The sequence below is a fragment of the Dreissena polymorpha genome, chromosome 16, assembly GCF_020536995.1.
Source record: "Dreissena polymorpha isolate Duluth1 chromosome 16, UMN_Dpol_1.0, whole genome shotgun sequence".
Lineage (NCBI taxonomy): Eukaryota > Metazoa > Mollusca > Bivalvia > Myida > Dreissenidae > Dreissena > Dreissena polymorpha.
Window position 1 is genome coordinate 35,376,967 of NC_068370.1, and position 25,090 is coordinate 35,402,056.

General features: G+C 39.3%; 1 protein-coding gene across 1 annotated transcript; it reads right to left on the reverse strand.

Moving 5' to 3' along the window:
* Window positions 1-1,147: 1,147 nt before the first annotated feature.
* Window positions 1,148-22,959, reverse strand: LOC127863014 (mediator of RNA polymerase II transcription subunit 23-like). Its single transcript, XM_052402360.1, has 17 exons — window positions 22,901-22,959; window positions 22,699-22,817; window positions 21,348-21,467; window positions 20,878-21,002; window positions 19,713-19,824; window positions 19,021-19,113; window positions 18,327-18,431; window positions 18,001-18,070; window positions 17,375-17,487; window positions 10,983-11,078; window positions 10,136-10,336; window positions 9,035-9,130; window positions 8,482-8,714; window positions 7,064-7,137; window positions 5,945-6,146; window positions 2,784-4,366; window positions 1,148-2,530 (listed from the first exon to the last, which is right to left on the reverse strand). Exons 2-17 carry the CDS (start codon window positions 22,756-22,758, stop codon window positions 1,704-1,706), a joined length of 4,110 nt encoding a protein of 1,369 aa, XP_052258320.1. The 5' UTR covers window positions 22,759-22,817; window positions 22,901-22,959; the 3' UTR covers window positions 1,148-1,703.
* Between the last annotated feature and the right edge of the window lie 2,131 nt (window positions 22,960-25,090).

Consider the following 25,090-nt stretch of genomic DNA (forward strand, 5'->3'; position numbering starts at 1 on the left):
ACGTGATGAAAACTGTGACCTCTTTCATCAACACAAGGTTTTACTAGAATTGGCCCGGTGACCTTATTTTTGACCCCAGATGGCCCATATACGATCCAAAATCAGATATTATCAAGATAAACATTCTGACCATACTTCATTAAGATCAGATGAAAACTGTGACCTCTTCTGTCTACACAAACAAATTGTTGACAGACGCACAACGGACGCCGGACATCACAAGGTCACATAAGCTCACCATGTCACTTCATGACAGGTGAGCTAAAAAACACTTTAGGTAACTCGTTAAAATTAACGACTAAGATTGCCAAAACTAGAGGCCATATTACTTACCAAATCTTCATTAACATTTTACACATTGATATCTTGGTCGTAACTTGATTAAATTCTATCATAAGCTAGGTCTTTAGGTAAAATTAACAATAAGGCTTATGAACTCTAGAGCCACATTTTAGGCCCAATCACGAAACTTGCTCAGAGTTGTTTTTTTATCCTGCCTGTTGCGAAAATTGACCAAATAAAGCAGGGTCGAATAAATCTCTGGTCAACAGGAAGTAGTGTATTCCTACGCACGCTGTGACGATAAACATGATCTAATATTTACCTTTGAAATTTATAGGGACTCATCATGAATGTTATCGATATATCATCATTTTTTTTTTCTCTTTAAAATATATTACCAAACCAGCTTTCCGTATTTATCATTTTCATTTACTTGATTACGCAATTTATGCATAAGCAGCTTTGATCCTCATGTACTGCAGTTCGTAAAAAATAACAAGCATCATTCATGATTTTGGGTCACAATCATTTCAGAAGAGTAACAAATGCCTTTTGTTAGCGGAATGTTCTATTCAGGAAGATATCCTATAAGATGTCAAGAGCAGTGTACACGCTGCCTCTGTTTCAAGCGTAGCTCATTTAAATCTCTCAGGCATGTTTAAATGCACGTTCACGTAGTGGATAAAACTGAAGTAGATTCACATAAATATGTCTCACTTTGACTTAAGTAATCTAATAAACTAATAAATTTTACTTCGCCAGTTGATTTGTAGCATTGTTTTATCCATTCTAATTACACACTAAGACAGAAAAAATAACAAATTAGTATATAGGCATGGCACTCAGATAAAACAACAAGACTACATTATTTTGTATAGACATACACATATTTATACAAGAAGCACTATACAAATGGAATATTGTTCTAAGGTTTATGCATGCATCAAGTCACTGTCTTCTTAAGTCACACAACGGCCAAATAAATCACTTGTAAATTATTCTAGTAGAAAATACAATCAGCTTTCGTATAAAAGGTCAAGCCCATTTAATTTAGCTTAGTTGTTAGCATGTTACACATTGTGTCTTAATGTCATACAAATGTATCCTCAACTGATGTCATGCAGAGATTCCATTCAGCTGCAATTCATACATTTTACTTGTATAATATTTGGCTAATACTATCCAGATGTCTTGACTAAGCTCATTTAAACAAGCAATCACTTATGTTTTTATCCAACAAAGTCTATACATGTACATGTATGTAAAAGAATTAAGGTTTTTAATGGCAGACAAACCCTCTTTTTTTAGCAAAAGTGTCAACTTGTTAAAGCATCAAGAAATTTAACACTTTCTCATTCCATGTTTCATACAGCAAAGCTTCAACTTCTGGCATCAAGTCGCATACAAACTCAAGGCAGGTTTCATTCATTAAAATATTTCTTCTCACTTGTGGAACTGATTGGTTCACGTGGCGTGTTGATGGGCGTTTCATCCACATTGGTATGAGATATAAATCTCAACCGCAGTTGCAGGGCAGGCCTAAGATTACGTATCACCTTGTCAACATCATGCTTCACACCGTCCCCAACAAACATGTACTTGATGTGGTACAGAAAGTCTGTGATGACATCCATGTAATTTAGATGCTCACACGATTTGTCAATATTGGCAAGAATCTCATAAAATTCCACAGTGAGGTCAAGCAAACACCTGGTTCTCTCAAAGTTAAACCTGGAGAGGAATGGACCAAGCAGGAACAGGAGAAAGAGAAACTGTTCTTCTGTCTTAATGATGCCCTTGACCTTCTCCTTTACAAACTGAGGGAGCACGCTCAGTTGCCCTATGCCTGCATGGTGCCAGACCGAATGAGCCACGGCCAGAAGGTAGCTACACGTCCCCTCAACAAACATCCCTTGACAGTTCATGAAATCAAACGCATCAAAGAAGCTCTTCCCCAGGTTCTTCAGCACTGGACTCTCCATCATGGTCAAAATCTGCTCGTTCAGCACATTCCAGTAGGTCTCTGGCAGAGCGGTGAGAACCAGTCCCACTGCGTTCATCCATTCCATGAGTTTGTCACGAGGAAGGTGTGAGGAGCCCTTCAGCACCACATCTAACACAGCAGCCCCTACAGCTGGACTGGACACTGGCAGGGCCATCAGTTCTACACATGTGGCATGCAGGGCGTGAGCCGCAGGATTCGGGAACTCGTTGAACCTCCAGTCACAGCTCGGAAATGGTGACTGACCTTTGATTTAAAGAATATTTATTTATGTAACAATACAATACAAACATATATACTACTTTTGACCAAATATGCCACATAGGAAGGCGTTTCTATATTGCTTAACATTAAAACTGTAAGAGTACAATTTGACTGAATTATGAATAAAGTAAAAAAGACAGACATTTATATACATGTATTGCACAACATAAGAACTGTAAAGTACAATTTGACAGAATCAGAAAAAAGCTCAAGGCTTATGCTTTCTCTTACTGACCTTTGATTGTGTCCACTAGCCGGCCAATGAGGCGAATGTAGTAGTCCTGTTCTGGTACCCAGTTTGTGGTCTCTGAAGACAGCTGCAGATACTTGTGATAGTCCTCTGTGAGGAACCAGTTGTCCGTGTGGATATCTCGATGTGCGAGGACGATCGTGTTCACCAGTCGGCGCTTCAATGGAGCCCTACCAGCCAGCTTGCTGTCGTAGTAGTGAAGTGTATTGTACAGATACGTGATGGGACGGTCATGAAACTTGTACAGTCCACCAATGTTGTCCAGGATGCTCTCCAGGAATTTCTGTACTGCAACCATCTCTACGAGACGATGTATGAGAATGTCCAGCACAGGAATGAACCTCAGGCAAATGTTGCCAAAATACACGGGTAGATACTGATGCTGTATGGGGCTGTTCAGGTCTTGAATACCTTCGTAGAAGAATTTCTCTGGGTAGGCCTTGTGAAAGTTCATGTGTTTCTCGTGCCAGTTGCTCTGAAGCCAATGGTCAGGTGTATTGTCGCGAAGGAAATCGGTAACCCTGTTCTTGAAGTCAGTTGATCTCACCAGAATCTGGTAAATAATGTAGAACGCCAGTCTGGCTTCATTGTTTTCGAGACTTCTCAAAGACAGGCAGAGAACCAGTCTGTCAATGGTGAGAATATTGCACTTCCAGACCATATCGTTTAGTGCCTCTATGTAACGAGTGAAGTAATTCTGATTTCCTGCTAAGCAGAACTCGTACACAATGAAATCGCAGAATGTTCTCAGATGAGCGGACAACACTCTAGGGCCAATCTTCTCCAGCACTCTGTATGCAATTGGAAGAATTCTGTTGTCATCGATGAGACTCTTCCAGATTATACAAAGGAAAAGCGGAGGTGTTCCTTGCATGCTGAAATGTGCTATGATGTCGTTCTCGTTCGCCATGGTGCGCCATTTCTTATACTCCGTATCAACACTGCGTTTCAAAGCACTTTTGTCTTCTCGGGCTACAGTTGCAGTTTTGAAAAACTCACTGAGACTTGATGGGAAACATGCTGTTGTATGTGACGGCCAGGTGTGGGGTGTGCTCTGCATGATAGTGGTGAGAATATCTTTGCACCATTGAGTCGAAAAAGCCTCCGAACCAGTTACATGCATAGCTCGAGCCAGAGTCAATACCAAAACCCTATTCAGTTCCTCAGAATCTTGTGACAAGAATCCAGTCGCCCGAGGTTCACTGAAGATCCTTGACAACTGCGGCTGGACCTCAGCACTCCCAAGCCCCGTGATAAGCCTGAGGGCAGTGCTCTCCACACACAGGTGCAGCTGGTTCTGATTGGTTATGGGCATGTTGGAGACGGTGTGCAGGTGTCCGAGGAGCTGTACGCGATAGTGAGGCTGAATGTGGTGAAGTCGGTAGCTGAACATCTCTAGCAGGGTGTGCAGGATACCCCAGGCCTGGCTAGTGAACACTGTGGGCAGCAGCTGACTGATGAACCCCTTGATGCCCAGTGACTCAATCTCCATGTAGACCAGCAGGCGGCTGTACGTCTCCACCAGCGCTGGGGCCAGGGCTATCGCTGTTTTCTGGCCCTTGGCATGCCTACATGGAAAATAATTAAATTCTAAATATTTCTTTCTGACTGGGTAACATGTATTGATTAAAAGATTTTTTTAAGTTGTTCTGCAACTAAAAAAAACAATGTGTTTTTTTAATGGTAAGAACTGTGAAACTAATTTTAAAACAGGTCAGAAATAAGGCCATGGTTCTTATTTAAAAAATATCAGTCATTTAAACCACGAAAACACCGGTCAATAAAACCTCACGATCTTTTAACCAAATGATTCAATCCAAAATATATCAGCTACTTTAAGCTACTAAATTTTAAGTCCCAACAATTTGATTAACCATGAAACAATACACACAGTTATGGTATTTAATCTTACAGATATAGATTACTCGATCCACCTGATGATCTTGGACACCATGCTATGTATAAGACTTACCTGATGACCTTGGACACAATGGTGTGTATAAGATTTCCCTGATGACCTTGGACACCATGCTATGTATAAGACTCATCTGATGACCTTGGACATGATGCTATGCATAAGACTCACCTGATGACCTTGGACACCATGCTATGTATAAGACTTACCTGATGACCTTGGACACAATGGTTTGTATAAGATTTCCCTGATGACCTTGGACACCATGCTATGTATAAGACTCATCTGATGACCTTGGACATGATGCTATGCATAAGACTCACCTGATGACCTTGGACACCATGCTATGTATAAGACTTACCTGATGACCTTGGACACAATGGTGTGTATAAGATTTCCCTGATGACCTTGGACACCATGCTATGTATAAGACTCATCTGATGACCTTGGATACAATGATATGCATAAGACTCCCTGATGACCTTGGACATGGTGCTATGCATAAGACTCACCTGATGACCTTGGACATGGTGCTATGCATAAGACTCACCTGATGACATTGGATACAATGGTGTGTATAAGACTCATCTGATGACCTTGGATACAATGCTATGCATAAGACTCACCTGATGACCTTGGACATGATGCTATGCATAAGACTCACCTGATGACCTTGGACAATGCTATGTATAGGACTCAACTGATGACATTGGACACAATGGTGTGTATAAGACTTCCCTGATGACCTTGGATACAATGCTATGCATAAGACTCACCTGATGACCTTGGACATGATGCTATGCATAAGACTCACCTGATGACCTTGGGCATGATGCTATGTATAAGACTCACCTGATGACATTGGACACAATGGTGTGTATAAGACTACCCTGATGGCCTTGGAAATGATGCTTTGCATAAGACTCACCTGATGACCTAGGATACTATGCTATGTATAAGACTCACTTGATGACCTTGGCTACTATGATATGATAAGACTCACCTGATGACCTTGGATATTATGCTATGTATAAGACTCACCTGATGGCCTTGGATACTATGCAATGTATAAGACTCACCTGATGAACTTGGTTACTATGATATGCATAAGACTCACCTGATGACCTTGGACATGATGCTATGTATAAGACTCACCTGATGACCTTAAATACTATGCTCTATATAAGACTCACCTGATGAACTTGCATACTATGTTGTGAATAAGACTCACCTGATGACCTTGGACACGATGCTGTGTATAAGACTCATCTTGGCATGCACAGTGAGGGAGTCTAGAAGGTTCATTGAGAGGGGCTGAATGGGGGAGGCTGCCACCAGGTTGCCGGGCAGGAAGCATGTGTTCTTGCCACTCCCACTGATGCTCTCTACTAGGATCGTCATTGGGATGTTGAACTGGGCTGGATTGGTGCTGTCTACAGGGAGAAAAGAGATGGAATAAACATCTGCTTTCAGTTTAACATGGCCAGAAGTGTTTTCGAGGTTGTCAATTTAAAGACTTCCTAATTAAAGTACCAGGATTTGTATAGCCAAAACATTTAAACCCCTAGTGGTAATAAAAATAGTTTAAGTTTAGAGGACTTTTTTCTTCAGTTATGAAAATGTTGAGAGTAATGCTCTATTAAAACAAGAGGGCCAAGATGGCCCTAGTTCGCTCACCTTTTTTTTTACAAGGCCTTGTTCATTGCTTACCAGTAGTTGAAATTCAGTACTCTAGAGCGTATTAGATTGGTTCTCTTCTGTTTACTTTTGCAGTGTGAGCATATAATTAATTCTGATTGAGTACTGTCCATTTGCATGTGTTTTTTGCAATGCAAACATTTGCAACTAATGCTAATTCTACATGTATTTACAAGGTTTTTCTAAGATTTTGACCTTGAAATCTGGCATCTAGAGTGTTTACAAGGTTTCTCTATTGCCAAATAAAGAATACTGCCATGCCCACTGGGGGCAATGTTTTTCAAGGGACCGGAACCACTTTTGAACTCAACCAACATATCATCAAGACAAACATTGTGACAAATTTACATGAAGATTGGGCATGAAATGTGACTTCTACAGTGTTTACAAGGTTTTTCTTTTTTTTTTTACCAAGTGACCTAGTTTTTGACCCAGCATGACCCAGATTTGAACTCGATTGAGGTATCATTGGGGCAAATCTGTTGACCAAGTTTCATGAAGATCGGACAAGAAATGTGGCCTCTAGAGTGTTTACAAACCAAATGTGGATGACAGACAGACGGACAAAGACCGATCACAAAAGCTCACCTGAGCAATCATGTGAGCTAAAAATGCACACTAATTAAGCAAAAAATAAATACTCAATACTTACATGCGTTACAAAGCAATGGAATTCTGTAGTCATTGCTGGGCAAGCTTCTATTAGCGATGTTCTGCTTGAGGTTACTAAAATGATAAACAAACACAATGTTTGTAGTGATTAGAATAAATTTAATAAGTGCATAATACTAGTATTAAACATAAAATGACAAACACATAGTCTAACACATAGCATAATTCAACTTATTCCAACTCGCTAAGAAAGAGCTTTCAAAAAACATAATGCTCAACTATTTTTCCACACTGATTTAAAGGATATTTTATGTCAGTCACCTAACAATGAGTATAAAAACATTTTGAAGTTGATTATCTGTAGCACTAAAAGATGAACATTTATCAATAAAAAACCATGTGACCATGCCAGGAAATTAGATGTTTGTATTTTTTTTCAATAATTTAGCTTAATTTAATTAACTTTGCAAACAAGGGTCGCATAAAAGCTACCTAGACATTTTTTAAATTACATCATCATTCCTTCCTCCATACTTAAGTTATTAAGTGGAAACCATTTTTCTGTTCTTTAGTAACAAAGACCATGACCCAAGTGGCCAACTGGCCCTAAATGATAGGGCTCAAACCGTCAAACATTTCTATGGAGTGGGTAGGCAGGTCAAAACATTCGTTTTCAAAGAAGATTTTAGGGCTGGGTTGGGTGTGATTTAAGTTTTAATATTATAATAGAAAAATAAGATTTATTCTTTTAATATCATTCACTGGCTTGAAAAATAACAAGCACACAAAACAACATATTTTCAACAAAAATAAAGATCTTGATACTTAAAGGTGCAGACAAGGAATTATCCTATAACCATTTGTTTAATAAACACAATCTTCTTATATATTTTAGCACAAGTGACCTTGGCCTTTAAATAGCTGGCCCCAAAAGAACCCCAATGCTAAGTCCTCATGTCAGGAGTTGTTCCATGAAAACATTTTTATTTTACTGAATTTTTGCAAACCACAAATCTGATTCTTTTTCCTGTACCCATGAAAACCTTTATAAATACAATCTCAACCATTTACCATGCAATGTACCTACAAACAAAATTACAGTGCCATACATCCATCTGAACAATTGATTGAAAAATGTGTTTCTATTTTTAGCATCAGTTCTCCTGCCAAGCACTGTCACATTCAGCACCATACTTCCTTCAAGTGCTATCTCAGCTGACTTAAAGCCACCTGGTTAGTGTAAATATAACTTCACCTTGTATCCCACTCACTCCAACCACTTTTCCACTCCTCAAAACATTATACCACTCACTCTCACTGACTCAAAACACTATCCCACTCTCTCACTCGGTTCTTCTAACCCACTCCCTCCTATCCCTGGTATACTTACTCTAAGCACTATCCCACTCTCTCACTCGGCTCTCCTAACCACCCCCCTCCTATCCCTCGTCTACTCACTCCAGTTGCTGCCCCAGCTGACTCAAGGCCTCCTGGTGCTCTCTGAGGGCCTGTGGTATGGGCCTCTGCAGTTGCACTTTGTCCACAGAGGCCTTCATGTTCAGGTGGATCCAGATGCACGTGGCGGCCATGGTGTGGGTGGAGCTTGACTTCTGCCACTCTGGGACGTCTATGGAGGCACTGTCAGGGTACAGCAGGTCGTACAGCTTTAGTACGGGAAGGAAATCACTCAACTGAAAGAAAATTAACTGGTTGTGCTAAAATTACTTAGGAGATAACAAATAGGTAGCTAAAGCTGAATGCATTTTCCCGCAGTTGTTTGCGAAAGAAGTTTGCAAACCCTTCATCACTGGTGGGCCCTTAAAATTTGTAATAAAAACAACACTATGAATTATGGGTACTGGGTATATCCTGTTGTATATCTTGCACATTTACAATATAAGTCAACAATAACTTTACAATTGTTATTAAAAAGAACGATCGATGTGTAATACAAAATCACAGTGCCATGGTACATAAATACTCAAACAATTCTAATCCAAATATAACTGACCGGGTTTTTCTGGATGCTGCCGGAGATAAACTGCAGTAGTACCCACATTAGATGGTCTCTTGTGTCCTTGTTCTTGTTCAGCTTACGATCCTTTAGCTGATTGACCAATGAAAGGTTACATTAAACTATAAGTATGTCATATTAATTTAAGTATGAAAGCATTAGGAATTGAGTGTCACACAACTGAACTTTGTTAAACATTTATAGGGTATAAAGCAACATGAAAAAGTCCTCAGAAATATGAGGCACTTAAATGAGCTTTTAAGTCTTTAAAATTGAGAAAAATGAAAACAACTTCTGGCATGGATGTACAATTGTAAATGTATACACTGGCAATGACAAAATGCTCAACTGGCATGGATGTACAATTGTAAATGTATACAATGTACACTGGAAATGACAAAATGCTCAACTGGCATGGATGTACAATTGTAAATGTATACACTGGAAATGACAAAATGCTCAACTGGCATGGATGTACAATTGTAAATGTATACACTGGCAATGACAAAATGCTCAACTATTTATTTGACATTGATTATAAACATATTCTGACAGTGACCTTGATGGCATTTATAAAGTTTTTTCCTGAATATCTTAAATAAATTTAATTAGTTAAAAAGAAATATACTTGCAAGCAAACCTTAAACTTAACGTACAAAAAAGGGGCATTATTCTGCAGAATTGGTTGGAGTAATGGCTCTTAGTCACTGACCTTAGAAAATGACCCTTAAGACATGTGCACAGTTTTAATGTAATATCACTATCAGTGGCACAAAAAAAAGCAGAGCACATGCAAACACGTTACATACAACAGTTGAGGATTATAGCAAGGACCATTCCTTAGCTAGAGCTTTGTTATGAACAGGTTAAATAAATCCGTCATGTGAAGATCATTGTGTTTAAAAAAAAATAGACACATCAATAGAATGAAATTTTTTAATGTTAATTTAATAGCATTGTAGAAATGTGGCAGGAGTTTGCTCCACAAAATTACAACATTTTAAGGCGACTAACAGACCAATAAATAGACAGAGAGACTCAAACATACCTCCTTTAAACTGTGTATGCAGGGAGTAAAAGTCAAGCAAATAAGCAAACCTTGTCATATAGGGAGGTAACCATGTGTGAGAAGGATGCAAACTGGAACAGAACGAAGTATATGAGCTGACTGGAGAGATGCTGCCACAGTAGGTGAGAGAGGCAGGGGTCTGTGGCCCCATCAGAGTCCTCCGACTGCTCCATGGCTGACACCACCAGGTTCACAAGCTGCTCCTCTAGCACCTCACACCGCAGCTTCACCTAAGTATTAAGTTTATTATTATGATTTAGATTATAATTATGAAGCTGAAGTGGGCTAACAAATGGACAACATGATAAAAGTAAACTAGGTGGGTCACCGTAAATCCATAATTATTTGATGCAACACACAGAAATCTTTTGTCAATAATTTATTTATTAAATTACAAATCATGTGTATATGCATATATAAAACCTACGGAATACAGAGTGCAAGGAAGTTAAAACTTTCAGCATTTAAAAGTAAATGAAAGTCTTTGTTTTTTTTAAAGCTATACAAGGATATTTAGTTATTTGTCTGTAAAAAAATCAGTGATCATCATGTTAAAATGTTTCTTAACAATATTTTGCAATGGTCCCCCCCACACACAGGCACACCAGTACCTGCAGGTCTCTCTCATTACCTGTTTGTTGAGGTTGAGCAAGCTACCATGGTTACCTGTTTGTTGAGGTTGAGCAAGCTACCATTGTTACCTCTTTGTTGAGGTTGAGCAAGCTACCATGGTTACCTGTTTGTTGAGGTTGAGCAAGCTACCATGGTTACCTGTTTGTTGAGGCTGAGCAAGCTACCATGGTTACCTGTTTGTTGAGGTTGAGCCAGCTACCATGATTACCTGTTTGTTGAGGTTGAGCAAGCTACCATGGTTACCTGTTTGTTGAGGTTGAGCATGCTGCCAACCATGTCCCTGGAGTAGGGCTGCTCCAGCACGTATCTCAGCAGGGCAGACTGGGGTTCCTGGATCTCCTGGAGTGAGATTGTAATGATATTATCGCGATCGTGTGGGATAATAAAGGTACAAAGCGTTGTGTGTTCAGGTTCTTCCTTTTACTTCAGATTCAAATATAAACAATGACGTATATAAACAACAACAAATATGGCGTGACGTCAGGGACGTAATACACTTAAGCGCGGCGCGGCAAATAACGTTACGTTACATTCACAACATTCTGGGGGCCGCGAAAAGTGACAATTATTAACAATCAGAGGAGAATATGTATCATTACTTATGATATCCTGAATCATTCGTTAAAATCTTAAGATTGCAGTAACACTAATTTGACCACAAGTATACACGTTGATTTGAAATGAATATCAAATGTTTATCACTCAATTTCTGAATAACAATTTCTTAACAACAATTTAATAAGTGTCTCTCGTATTTCAATTACATGTACACTCAACTGTCTATTTCGGTATTTCAATCACAATTGCGCGTTAACCTTTAATACTTAATTGTTCTCTATTCAACATCACTGACTGTTTCTAATGGATACAGTTTCACTATTGGTCTATTTGTTATTCCACGTTTCGTCTTTATCTTCGCGGCACGGACTGAACCATCATTTCCGGTCATCAGCTCTAGGACTACAGCAAGTTTCCAACGGATACGTGGTCCCTCATCGTATATCTGCACGACATCTCCGACCCGAATGCGTTTCTCGTTAGAGCCCGTTGTTGTGTGGAACTCTCTTAAGGCAGTTAAGTACTCCGACTTCCAACGTCTCCAGAACTGTTCGATGATGTCTGACTGCTGCTTCGCCCGATTGGTTAGTGTCGTCTGGTCACTTTGAATTTGCGTCATTTCATCGTCGGGTAAATGTTTGTGATGCGGAAGTGACGTCATCTTGCGGCCATAAAGAAGATGTGACGGCGTTAACGGCTCCAAGTCGTCGATGCTTGATGATACGTGCGTTAGCGGTCTATCGTTGATAACAGCTTCAATCTCTGTCACTATCGTCTGCAACGTTTCCATGCAAACGTATCGTCTTCCGAGGATCTTCTTTAGAGACGTCTTAGTGAGTCCAATGAGACGTTCCCAAAAACCACCGTACCATGGTGCACGTTTGGGAATAAATCACAACTCTGTTCCCTTTCTGCTGAGCTCCTCTTGTACGACTTGGGAGTTGAATAGCTTCTTAAGGTGATTAGCAGCAGCAATATAAGTCGTAGCATTGTCTGATATCATCACCATGGGCAACGACTTCCGGCTGGCAAATCTACGGAACGCTTGAAGGAACGAGTCGGTTGATAGGTCTTGTACAACTTCCAAATGGACGGCTCTTGTTGATGCGCATGTAAAAAGGCAGATGTAGCATTTCGTTTCACTTCCGGTAGCGTTCTTTACAAATAATGCGCCAGTGAAATCTACACCTGTGACGCTGAAGGGTGGGGCTTCGCTTACTCTGACTTTGGGGAGGGGAGGTGAGTCTGCTGCTGCATAGGGTCTTCCGGTTACTCTGGTACACTGTATACATGTCCTTAGTAACGATCTTACACACTGGCGGATGGATGGTATCCAGTACTTCTGTCTGATCTGTGTAATGGTGCTGTTAACTCCGGAATGAAGTTGGTTCTTGTGGACATCGAACACAATCAATTTGGTCAGGACATGTTTCTTTGGTAAGAGGTAGGGAAATTTGACATCATACTCCAAGGGGGCGTAATGAATTCTACCACCACAACGAAGTAATCCTTGCTGGTCCATGTACAATCTTAGTTGCTTAACAAGCGGTAAACGGGTACTGTTTGATTGAAGATTTTCTACTTCATCTTGAAGTTGGTTGTTTGACACGATCTCAGCCATTTAACTTCTGCCTCTTTTAGTTCTGTTGCTGACAAGCTGTTGGTTAGTCTTTCATCTCTTGGTCTTCTGCAGTTGCGGATGAATCTGTGTACATAAGCGGTGACGCGAAGTAATTTCAGGTAAGTACTGTACTTCTCTATGTTGATGGCTCTATGAACGCCCGTGATCTCCGTGCAATTTAACGTTACCACATTTGTCGCCTGCTGAGAACTCGTGTCTTCACTTTCGGATGTCTTCTGCAGAATTGACTGGTCGTATTTCCAAGTAGGCCATTCTTCTGAGTGAGGTAACCATGTCGGACCGGCGTTCCATAACTGGTTGTCAAGGTAGGTATCTGCTGATACACCACGTGTCAGTAAATCTGCTGGGTTTTCATGGGTGGGGCAATACCTCCATGGTGATTGATCTGTTAGCTGGTGGATTTCGTCTACTCGGTTTTGGACAAAGTGTTTCAATGATTTGGATGTAGTTAGCCAGTGGAGTACAATCTGGCTGTCTGACCAAAATGTCACTTTCTGTGGGGGTATGGACTTTTGTAGGTGGGATGAAAGTCTTGCTCCAATCAATGCTGCCATCAGTTCAAGTTGGGGTAGGGTTAATGTCTTTAGTGGCGCTACTCTGTTCTTTGCCATTACCAGTCTAGATTGTGATTGGTCGCAAATGTAGGCTGCTGCTCCGTAGGATTTGACGCTTGCATCTACAAATATATGAAGGCTGGTTTCACTGTTCACTGAGGGTAAGAATTGTCGGGAAAAGTTCACACCTGTAGCTCTGTTGAGGGATTTAGCTAGCTGGTTCCAGGTCTCGCATATATGATCGGGTAAAGCGGTATCCCAGTCATATTTGGCTTTCCATAGTTCTTGAAGTAAGATCTTTGCACTGACGGACACGGGGCTAAGTAGACCAAGGGGGTCATAGATCTGGGATGAGTATTTTAGAATGGTTCTCTTCGTAACGACATCTAGGATTGGGATGTTTCTTTCAGCAAATGACATTTCATCCTTGACCGGGTTCCATCTCATTCCAAGTATCTTAACAACTTCGTCCGTATCTAGCACATTCTCTTTTTTTGCACGGGATCTAAGTGTTTCACTGTTGGAGGTCCATGAACGGAGGTTCATACATGCGCTGGACATCAAACATCGGGACTCTGTGAAGTAGGTTAGTAGATCTGACTCTTTCTCGAAGCTTGAAAGTATATTGTCCACGTATATATCTTTCTCGATGACCTTGGCTGCGGGCAAGTGCTTGTTTATTTCAAGATGTTTCAAAATGGTCGCACTAAGCATGAATGGCGAGCAGGTGGCACCAAATAACACGGACTTGAAACGGTAAGTTTGTAATGGGCTGTTGGGATTAGAAGTATCGCTTGTCCATAGAAATCTGGTAGCGTCTCGGTCTCCTTCATTTAATCCGACATGAAGGAAGGCTTTCTCAATGTCTGTTGTGATGGCTTAACCATGGAGACGGAATTTCACTAGTATGGTGGTAAGGTCATTCAACATGGGTGGGGTCGACTCTAAACAATCATTCAAGCATGGGAACTGGGTAGATGTGCGGCAGCTGCAATCATATACTATCCGAATGGGCGTGGTCGCTGAATCCTTTTTCACTGGGTGGTGGGGAATGTAGTGGAGTTGTCCTGTGGGTGGGGTATCGTTATCAATTCTCTCAATAAAACCACGTCGTTCCTGTTCAGCAATGATTTCGTCATATTTCTGGAGTAGATGGGGCTGTCTACGTAGTCTTCTCAGAGTACTCTCGGTTCTTGCTTTCACTATGTCGTAGTTACTAGGGAGGGGCGAGTGGTCTAGTTTCCAAGGTAATTTGGCAGTGTACCGTCCGTTCTCGTATTCTATGGATGAAGTCTGGTAATCCTTGAAATAGCGTGTCTTGTCTATATTCTCGTCGCTCTGAGTAACTCCCATACTCTCCAGATTCCAAAAACGTTCTAATACGTCCGTTGTCATAAGCGACGCCATTACATTGAACACGTGATCTGTAGCTCGGTTGTTTTGTGCTTGGAAAGGTCCTGATAACAGGTAGCCGATCTTTGATCTCACAGCGGTGGGTCCATTTCCACGTACTATGTGATCTTCAACGATATCCCAGTAAAAGTCTGCACCTATCAGCATCGAAATTGTAAATATGGAGTTTCCTGTAACTGGATGGGCGAGTTTAAGACCTTGTAGATACGGTAAATCAGACACTGATTGTTGGTATCTCTGGTTGAGGGGCGTTGAAATGGTAGGTACTATTAATACTCGTATCGGGATCTTCTGGCCTCTATCTGTAACAACATTCACTATAGCCACATCTGTTTGCTGTGCTTTGTTGCTAGTGCTCCCGAACGACGATAAGTATATAGTTTCTGTGCCTTGTATAGGGAGTTCAAGTTCCTGTGCCAATTGTTCCGTAATGAACGACTTCTGGGCACCCTCATCGAATAAGATGTTTGCTTCAGTCTGTACGGTTGCTATGGCAGTTTTTAACAATACATCCTTGTCTGGAAGGCTCGTGCATGAATGAAGTACGGCTGTTTCCGGCGATGCAGTCTCGGCGTTTTTCGTCTGGTTGTCCTTTTCTCCTGATTTGCAAATTGCCGTATGGTGTTTTCGCTGGCAGAATTGGCATCGTCTCCTTGAACCGCATTTAGCTACTTGGTGAGTGCCTAAACAGTTAAAACACAAGTGTTTCTCTTTTACTATTTTCAGACGGGATTCTGCATCTGGGTGGGTTTTACATTCATGGGATTTGTGGTCACTATCACAAAAGGCGCACTTTATCTCGGGTCTGTGTGATGAACTTCCGGTTGAAGGTCTTGGGTAATTGGGGGTGGCGGGATTTGTGGGCGTGGGGGGTTTCCTATATTTCGCTCCTGTATGAAATGACGCTGTTGCGCTGAACTCCTCTACTTCCGGTTCGCTACGGATGTTACCTGTTTCTAGGATTCCAATCTCCCTATTGATTGCACGACGCAGATCTTCTAGTAACCAACTGTTATCTCCCTTTTCACGAGCTAACTGCTTCTTAATTTCAACTGGCATCTTATCTATAACAACTGGGACTAGCAAACAACCGTAAGTGTCTTGACTCTGACCCATAGCTTCTAAACTCCGAATGTAGGTCTCCATTTTATCATGAAAAGTTCTCAAACTGGACACTTTACTGGACGGGGCGGGTAGTTGTAATAGAGCCTGCATGGAAGCGTGTATGATTTTATGTTGCTGGCCATACCTTTCCTTCAGTAGATCTATAGCACGTGCATAATTTGCGTTAGTCATGGCAAAACCTTCAATAACTCGTGCGGCATTTCCTTCAAGTTGGGATTTGAGATACGTGAATTTCTGGACATCGGTCAGATTAGCGTTCATGTGAATGGTAGACTCATATGAATCCCAAAAGGATTGCCATCGCAATATATCTCCACTAAAACTTGGTAATGCAATTTTAGGTAGCCTGTAAAATTGCGTCGAATTGCTACTGACTGAATGATTAGAATTGTAACTTACAGTTCTGTTGGGAAAGAAAGAAGAAGCGTCCGGGTTCAAACCATTGTTGTTGCTCTGCTGATTACATGAATTTCTCTGGTCATCTCGTGGTAGGTCGGTAGTATGCGGGGCTGCTCTCTTTTCCTGTTGATCTCGGAAAGCTCGTAAGCGACACAGCTGGATATCCAGTTCCGCTGAATACGTGTCTGTTTGAAAAATTTCTTCCTCTAATCCATCTATCTCCGTCTGTGAAAGTATTTTCTCATTCAGTGTCTCTAGAATCGTGACTTTGGCTTCGATAGCTTTGAGAATAGCGTGAAAATCGGTCAATGAATCGTTCTCCTTAGATTGTTCGATTTTCTCCAAATATTTCTCAATGAAACGGCGGTGACCCTCTCTATGTATCTGTATTTTCTGTAGATTCATTTTTTTTGTAACGGCACCAATATCGCGATCGTGTGGGATAATAAAGGTACAAAGCGTTGTATGTTCAGGTTCTTCCTTTTACTTCAGATTCAAATATAAACAATGACGTATATAAACAACAACAAATATGGCGTGACGTCAGGGACGTAATACACTTAAGCGCGGCGCGGCAAATAACGTTACGTTACATTCACAACAGATATAATGAGATTTTCTGGAATGAGATAGTGAGATGATTACCTGAAATGAGATAAGGAAGTAATTTCCTGAAATAAAATAGTGGGGTGATCGTCTGATAGGAGCCCACCTTTGGTAAATGCAGGATATGAAACGTCACTTGCTCCAAATGATAAACCTTGATATCACAAACTTACTTATGCAGCTTTTTTAATAATTAATTTGTATCAAAAAGCTAATGAGCCAATTAAAATCTATTAGAACAGCACTATCCTATTAGAAAAATAATCAAGTTAGAATGTAAAACATAAGAACAATTTCAAAAACAACATAACAATAGAGTTGTTGCAAATGAAACATACTTTACTAAAGGGCAATGGTCCATTTAGAGAAAACTTCAGATCCTTTGAATTGAGACGCCAAACGTTGTTAGTGGCAACAGAATTACCAACAACTGGTAAAAGGCTGGACCGACCTAAAACATATTAGACGCTCTCTGAGAAATCAGCTTTAATGCATGTGCGTAAAGTGTCATCACATTCTTATCTGGGACGACACTTGCTGCTTTTATGATTTTAAAGAAAGTCTCTTCTTAGCAAAATATCTAGTTTAGGCAGAGAGTGTTTTCCTTAAATTAGCCTGCACAGGCAAATCTGGAATGACACTTTAAGCAAATGCATGGAATCTTTTTTCACAGAGGGAGGGCTCATATAAATAATACATATTTTCAACTTCGGTTCAACTAAAGAGTTAAACAGTTTTAAATTAATCATCTGCTCATGCGGAGAATGGATTTCATAAGGTAACAAACAAAAGGGTTGTTATTGGGTTACATCAACAACAGAACTCAATGAAAGCACTATAACCTAGAGACATTACAGACATTATATAGTTGTGTGTCCTTATTCCAATACTATGATAAACTGTAGTTAAATTAGTCCATATTTGGTTTTTTATTAATAATGACATTGAAACAACTGGGTTTTACCAGAGATGGTAACCATCTGGGCCACTGGCTTGAAGCTGTGAACAAAATCTGAGAGAAGTTGGCCCAATTTCTGTAAAAAGAGTGAAAACTTCACATACAAATTTAGTCTAAAACCCCAAAACAAAAAAAGCTTTAAAAAACTGACATATCTTCTAATTACTTTAAAAACTCAAAAGGACTTACATGTTACACTGCAGATAATATTTTATTCCTTTACTTTTCAAACATTTATGTTTTCTTAACAGTTCATTTTTTAATACATATACTTACAGAAATAAACTATCTATTGATGGTATTACGCTTTGAATAAAAGGCAGGCTGCTTACCCAATGTGGCAAGGTCTTCAAGTCCTGGTTTAGCTTGGTGATCTCATTAACAGCCAGGTAACTTGGCAACAGGCAAACATTCCGATCCAAAATATAGGATATAACCTATATAACAGCATTCTTTTATGAAATCATATAAATATGAGAAATACATGAAAAAAATGTTTTAGAATATTAAAGTTGATAAATAAAACACTTCAAGATGGGTTTTTCGTCCAAATGGTAGTCTATCCAGCAACTATCCACTATAACAATGTGTCATCACATACTTAAATAAACACAGATTCTTTTGTGTTTTTTTGGAATAAATTGCAATAGATAAACTTGCCAATAACCTAACAACATGCAACTTCATGTACCAGTTATGAAAAAAAACGAACAACAAAGTCCAGTATGTAAGATGTTATGACATAAAATGCTCTAAGTAAGTCATAACAATTTGTAAATTACAAAAGTAATATGAAATTCTCACATTTTTACTTACTTAAGAGGAAGAAAAAAATACAAGCCTATTGATACACATGTGTACTTTCCTCGGGTCAACCGCATAAACTTGTTAAGAATTTGTGCTTAGATTCAGAAGGAGACCCAGCCTGAGTTGCAATTCACCAGTGAAGGGCGTATCAGCTATAGCTTTCATCTATCACTGCTATGCAATTTTCAAGAAAACTGTTTAGATCTGCCCCCGTCTTACCGTCACAATTGCTTCCACTTGGTCCGTGTAGCAGGCATTGGTGGACTCTATAGCATGGTTCTGTAGGATCATGCGCAGCAAATCACGGCACCCCTATTGAAAGATTGTATTAACATAAATATTTAAAACAAGAGCATCGCATAACAGGTGCCACACTCGCCTGCGAAAGCTTGTCAGATTTGTTCTTTCTTTTTTTTTAGAGGTCACAGTGACCATACCCTTTGACTTAGTGACCCAAAAATGGGTGTGGCGTGTAGAACTCATGAAGGTGAATCTACGTATGAAGTTTCAAAGTTGTAGGTGGAAGCACTTTGATTTTAGAGCCTATGTTAAAGTTTGATATTAGAGGTCACAGTGACCTTGACCTTTGATTTAGTGACCCAAAAATGGGTGTGGCTTGTAGAACTCATCAAGGTGCATGTACATATTAAGTTTCAAAGTTGTAGGTGGAAGCACTTTGATTTTACAGCCAATGTTAAGGTTTTAGCACGATATCTACGGCGGACGTCGGACAGCGGACAATGAGCTGGCTTTGACAATAGCTCGGGTTTTTTCTGAAAACAGCCTTGCTAATAAACATTTTAAAATACTCATATCATGAAAAATTCGGTATGCCTGTTGTTAACTTAGCAGGTTATTTATTTGTAAATTAATTTGTCCAGCTTATACAAACACATAAAAAAGAAACACACCTTGTAATCAACACCTCCAACAATCTTCCTGATCAGCTTGCAAGTTCTGATGAAAGGCTTCCTGTTGGTGTATACCATCTTCTCATGGTCTAGCAATGCTTCACATATCAACCTGACAAACATGGAAACATGGTACTTATATAAATCATATGCGACAAAACTTTCTGCTTTCAAGGACTTGTTGGTGCAAATAAAGTCTGTCCAAAAGAAACATTCAGTCTAGACAGAAAGTATTGTCACTTTTTAGCCTGTACCAACTGCACAGGCTAATCTTGGACTACACTTTTCACACATGCATTAAGCCTGATTTTCCCAGAGAAAGGCAAAAATAAATTTACATTACAATGTTCAGTATGCACAACAGTCAAATGTATCAATGTTCAGTATGCACAACAGTCAAATGTATCAATGTTCAGTATGCACAACAGTCAAATGTATCAATGTTCAGTATGCACAACAGTCAAATGTATCAATGTTCAGTATGCACAACAGTCAAATGTATCAATGTTCAGTATGCACAACAGTCAAATGTGTCAATTAAAAACTGTATATGGGAAGTGAAAAAAATAATGATGCTAACCAAGAAGACTCACTAGGTCTATTAAAAAAATGAATTATGTACTTTGTTTAACATTTGTTAAATTTGTAAATCAAAATTATATTTAAGCGTCATAAATTATGTAACATTAACAGTTTTTAAGAATACATTAACAAAGCCTTTATCCCTCACTACATTCCCTTATCAAAAGCAAAATAGTGAAATAAACTTATTGCTCTTAACAATGTTAACAATGTTTTATTGATTTTATAATAAAATTCATACTTTTATCCTGTTTCATAGTGTCTAACCAGAAACAAGAAATTAGAAATAAATGGCAATCCAACAACACATTGAAGTGTGTGAATTAAGACAATGGGGCTTACTACATGTTTGTAGTTTTATATGAGCCAGTGCAGTCTGCACATGCTTATTAGGCACAATAATTTCCACTTTAATGATATTTTGCATTTAAAGGAAGTCGCTTATCAGCAAAAATCTAGTCTACGAGGATAGTGTTGTCCTTGATAAGCCTGTACAGACTGCACAGGCTAATCTGGGACACACATGCAAAAAGCACACTTTTTCCAGAACAAGGCTCATTGTCATGTTCTCTGTGGTGCATACTTTGGAGCGAGCATGTTCTTTTCTGCAACAGCCTCTAGGAGTCCGGCCAGGAGGTCCACATGTGTCAGATTGCGGATGTCATAGTAACGGTTTGCGTAAACCTTCAGCCCTATTCCATGGTTCTCCTGAGCAAGAAATATATCATTATTATGTTATTACGTTTATCAGATGCAGGTGTATGAATTAAAGGTACCATTAGCCCAAAAGGAAATGGTAAAGACCTAAAAACACAGTATGGCTATTTTGACTGATCCAATAATTATCTAAATTAGATAAATTTAAAACCCTTAAAAATGTTATCACCACTTTATTTTGATCAAAAAACAATAACAGGGTAGGAAAAAAAAGAAAATATCAACCCAATAGCCAATGTGTACATTAGGTTTGGTCGTGATTGTAATATATATTCTTCTGAAATATTTTTAGGAACAGGGATAGTATAACACATATAAGGCACTTAAAAGGCAAACCTGTGGGATATTGGACCAGAGTTTTGTGAGTATCTCCACATTGTGATTGTGCTTCCTTTCCAGAGACTCTGAAGTGTGCTTGATGTACCCAGCAAAGCCTTCTTCAACCGCCTCCCAGCCCTAGACCAAAAACACTTGTGTATTGAAAATCAGTAGAAGATATATAAAGTCTCAAGCCATCACTTCTTAACAATCTTGGACCAGGGCTTTTTTTCCCTTCTTTAGCAACAGCCTTATAAGGGCCCCTTCCCCCAAGAGAAAAGCCCCTGCCCCTAAAACATTTGATTTTAAGTCATGAAATATTCCCTAAAACTCAAGCTTAATTTCGGAAATGTCTTTCCTTTTCAGTTTTGTGGATAATTTTATCCCCAAAATGGAATGCTTTATCCCCAACATGGAATGTCAGGCTCTTTTTGGCTTTCCTCCTATTCTAGAAAAAGCCAGGTGGACCCATTACTAGATTTTGATAAGGGACAATGCTTATTTTTTCAAGGAAAAATGACAAAAAATCAGAGGCCAAAAAATGATGGGGATTAATAAAATGAGACATTTTCTGATCAGGGGTTTTTCAGCACTTTCTGCGCCTCCGGAAAACGGAGGCATTCCCAATACAAACGGACCTGATCCCAAACCAAAATTATAACAAAAATTCCCAATTTCCAAAAAAAAAGTTGTGTTTTTTTGTTTTTTTTTTAGAAAAAAGTGTTTTATTACTTATGATTATAGATTATTAATGTTCCAACTCGTCCAGCTGATGTGTATCATACCAACAAGCACTGCTGTGGTTGAGCGAGGATTCAGCGCCATGAACCTGCTGTGCTCCCCATTTCACAGCACATTAACACAAACCAAACTGACTCATCAGATGCTTACCTGCATTAAATGTCAAAATAACAAATAAAAACAAATTATTTGTTAAACCTCTGACTTATTTAAGCATGATAAATTCACAATGTTTTCCCAAAATGAGCTGTTTCATCAAAGCAAAAATTCCCAAAATGGACCATTTTGTCGATAAAAAATTCCCAATGCGGTCAGACTCCTTTTCTAAAAATAGGCAGAAAAACCCCTGCTGATGCAGAGTGTTAAACTGAAAGTAATATTTAACTTTTTGCCATAAATTATGGAAATAAATGTGTGACTCAGATGAAAACTATATGTTTTAATTAGCATATAAAAAATATGTGGTATCTCTCAAACTGACGCACATTTTCAACTTGAGTTTAAGGTAAGATTGTGTCTATCAGTATAAAGGCTTAAGATATTTGTACATTCGGATTATTTGTGTCCGAAATATATTCCACATTTTAAACATCTAAACGCCTGGAAGACACATTTCAGATATTCATACCAACACTTCCGTCAGTGAAGCAGACACTTGTAGGGAGATATTCTCTTCCACGTCCGTCATTGTTTTTTCTTCATTCGATGGCTGTTTGTAATTTAAGCACCAATACTGGCATGAATCAAATAAATCCGACAATCGTGATACATCGGCTATCTCGGATTCCTCCGTAAGATTTATGAAATAAATCGTCTGCTGATCCAGAGTGATAAATCCGAGTGACGCCATTTTTTTTTAAATACTAGATTCCGAGCTACTTTAGTCGCATAGTAACGTTAAGCTAATCTAGCTCGAAAAATCCTCTTTTTGCGAAATTGACATAAAATGGTCGATCTCAAAAGTTGTTGTCGTTTAAAATATCCCAATTATAATAAACACTAGAAATAGTCTCTAAAGAAAATGTGTAAGTATTCAATTGTATGGTTAAAACATATAAATGACTAAAACTTAAAACCCGAACCAGTAATCTAGAGAGGCTGGAATGGATTAGAGAGAAAGCGTGTCGGTCGGATGAGAAAAAGGGAAATAGGAATAAACAGCATCGAGCAAGTAAAAATGGCAGTTCGAATGCTCCTTCTTTTAATACCATATGTGACTGAATAAGGTGTTGTTAAGACCGTTGACCGCATATGGAGACCTGTTTCAAAGCATTTGCATGCATGCATACTTTGTGCACGGAGCGTATATCTAGAGTCCGTGCTTTGTGTTATTCCTTGGGATTCGTTTAAAGGGATCTTTTCACGGTTTGGTAAATTGACAAAATTGAAAAAAGTTGTTTCAGTATCGCAAATTTTCGGTTTAGTTATGATATCTGTGAGGAAACAGTATTACTGAACATTTGACATGGTGTAATATAGCCATTATATGCATCTTTTGACGATTTAAAAACCTAAAAATTATAAAGCGTTGCAACGCGAAACGATTAAATAATTTGGAGAGTTCTGTTGTTGTCGTTTAAATCTGTGAAACTACGAAGATTGCTTATATTACGTATAAAGTACGCATCTTGTGTATGCTTGGCAGGATAGCTCAGTTAGCTAATGTTTTTTTTACTTCAGGATTTCGGGGTCACTGGTTTGAGCCCTGCTGCGGGCTACTTTTTTTCCCTTTTTTAAATTATATTTTTGATTTTTTACTGGAGCTTTTAAAATGTAATGTCAACATTTATCTATAATATAAAGCATATTTAATGACAAACTCAAAAACATGCCAAAACCTGTGAAAAGGCCCCTGTAAGCATCGCGTACCGGTAACTTTTGTAATGCAAATATACACCGGCGTCAGGTCCAATCACATGTTTTTAAATTAAGCAGGAATACTGCAGATGACTACGGAATCCGGATAGTGCCATGTATCATCTCGCCCTTCTTTCATCAAGGGCGACACACGACACACGAAGCGCCACACGCCCGGATACACGATATTTTTCGCGACAGTCGCGGCGACGCACGATATTTTGCGCGACAGTCGCGGCGACGCACGATATATTAAACACGATATATCGCCTTTTGGGCTACCTACCGACTTTCGCGCAAAATATCATGCGTCGCCGCGACTATCGCGCAAAATATCGTGCGTCGCCGCGACTGTCGCGCAAAATATCGAGTATCGCTTCGTGCGTCGTGTGTCGAATGTAATGAATCGCAGTGTAAGAGAGTGGATAGCTGTGACACGTAGTACAATAATGTCCCCGTTGTTAATCTTACTTTTTTAATTAGGTAAAAATATTATTATGAACCTAAACTTAAACATTATTTTCAAAATATAAAAGAAAACAAGGGACAAAATTGTCACAAAACCAGGTTTTCAACTCAAATTGTGACCTTGACCTTGGAGATATATCTACGTAATCATTTCGCGCGACATACCGTCCAATGATGGTGAACAAATGTGCCAAATGATTTTAAAATTTCACAATGAACGACATAGTTATGACCCGGACAAGCCTGTTCCGCCCGCCCGCCAGCCCGCCAACCCACCAGCCCGCCCGCCGACATTCGCCAATCTAATAACCATTTTTTTCCTTCGGAAAACCTGGTTAATTATACTATTTTTCATTATATCATTCTTAAACAACAAAAATCCCACCAAATCTGGTAGGATTTTCTTGTGACGGCAAAGAGAGCAAGGAATTACAACTCATGGAGATTGGCCATGTATTGTGTAAAAAGTCAGAAAAGCTATTTGGTCACACTGCACAACGATCACTCAAATGATTGGTCGCCGGACTTAACGCTAGAAAAGATTATCTCCCTAGTTACATTATTACGGCCATTTGATAAATCCTTGAAGTTATGATATTTGTGAGGAAACAGTAATACTGAACATCTTTTGACGATATAAAAACCTGAAAATTATAAAGCGTTGCAACGCGAAACGATTGAATAATTTGGAGGAT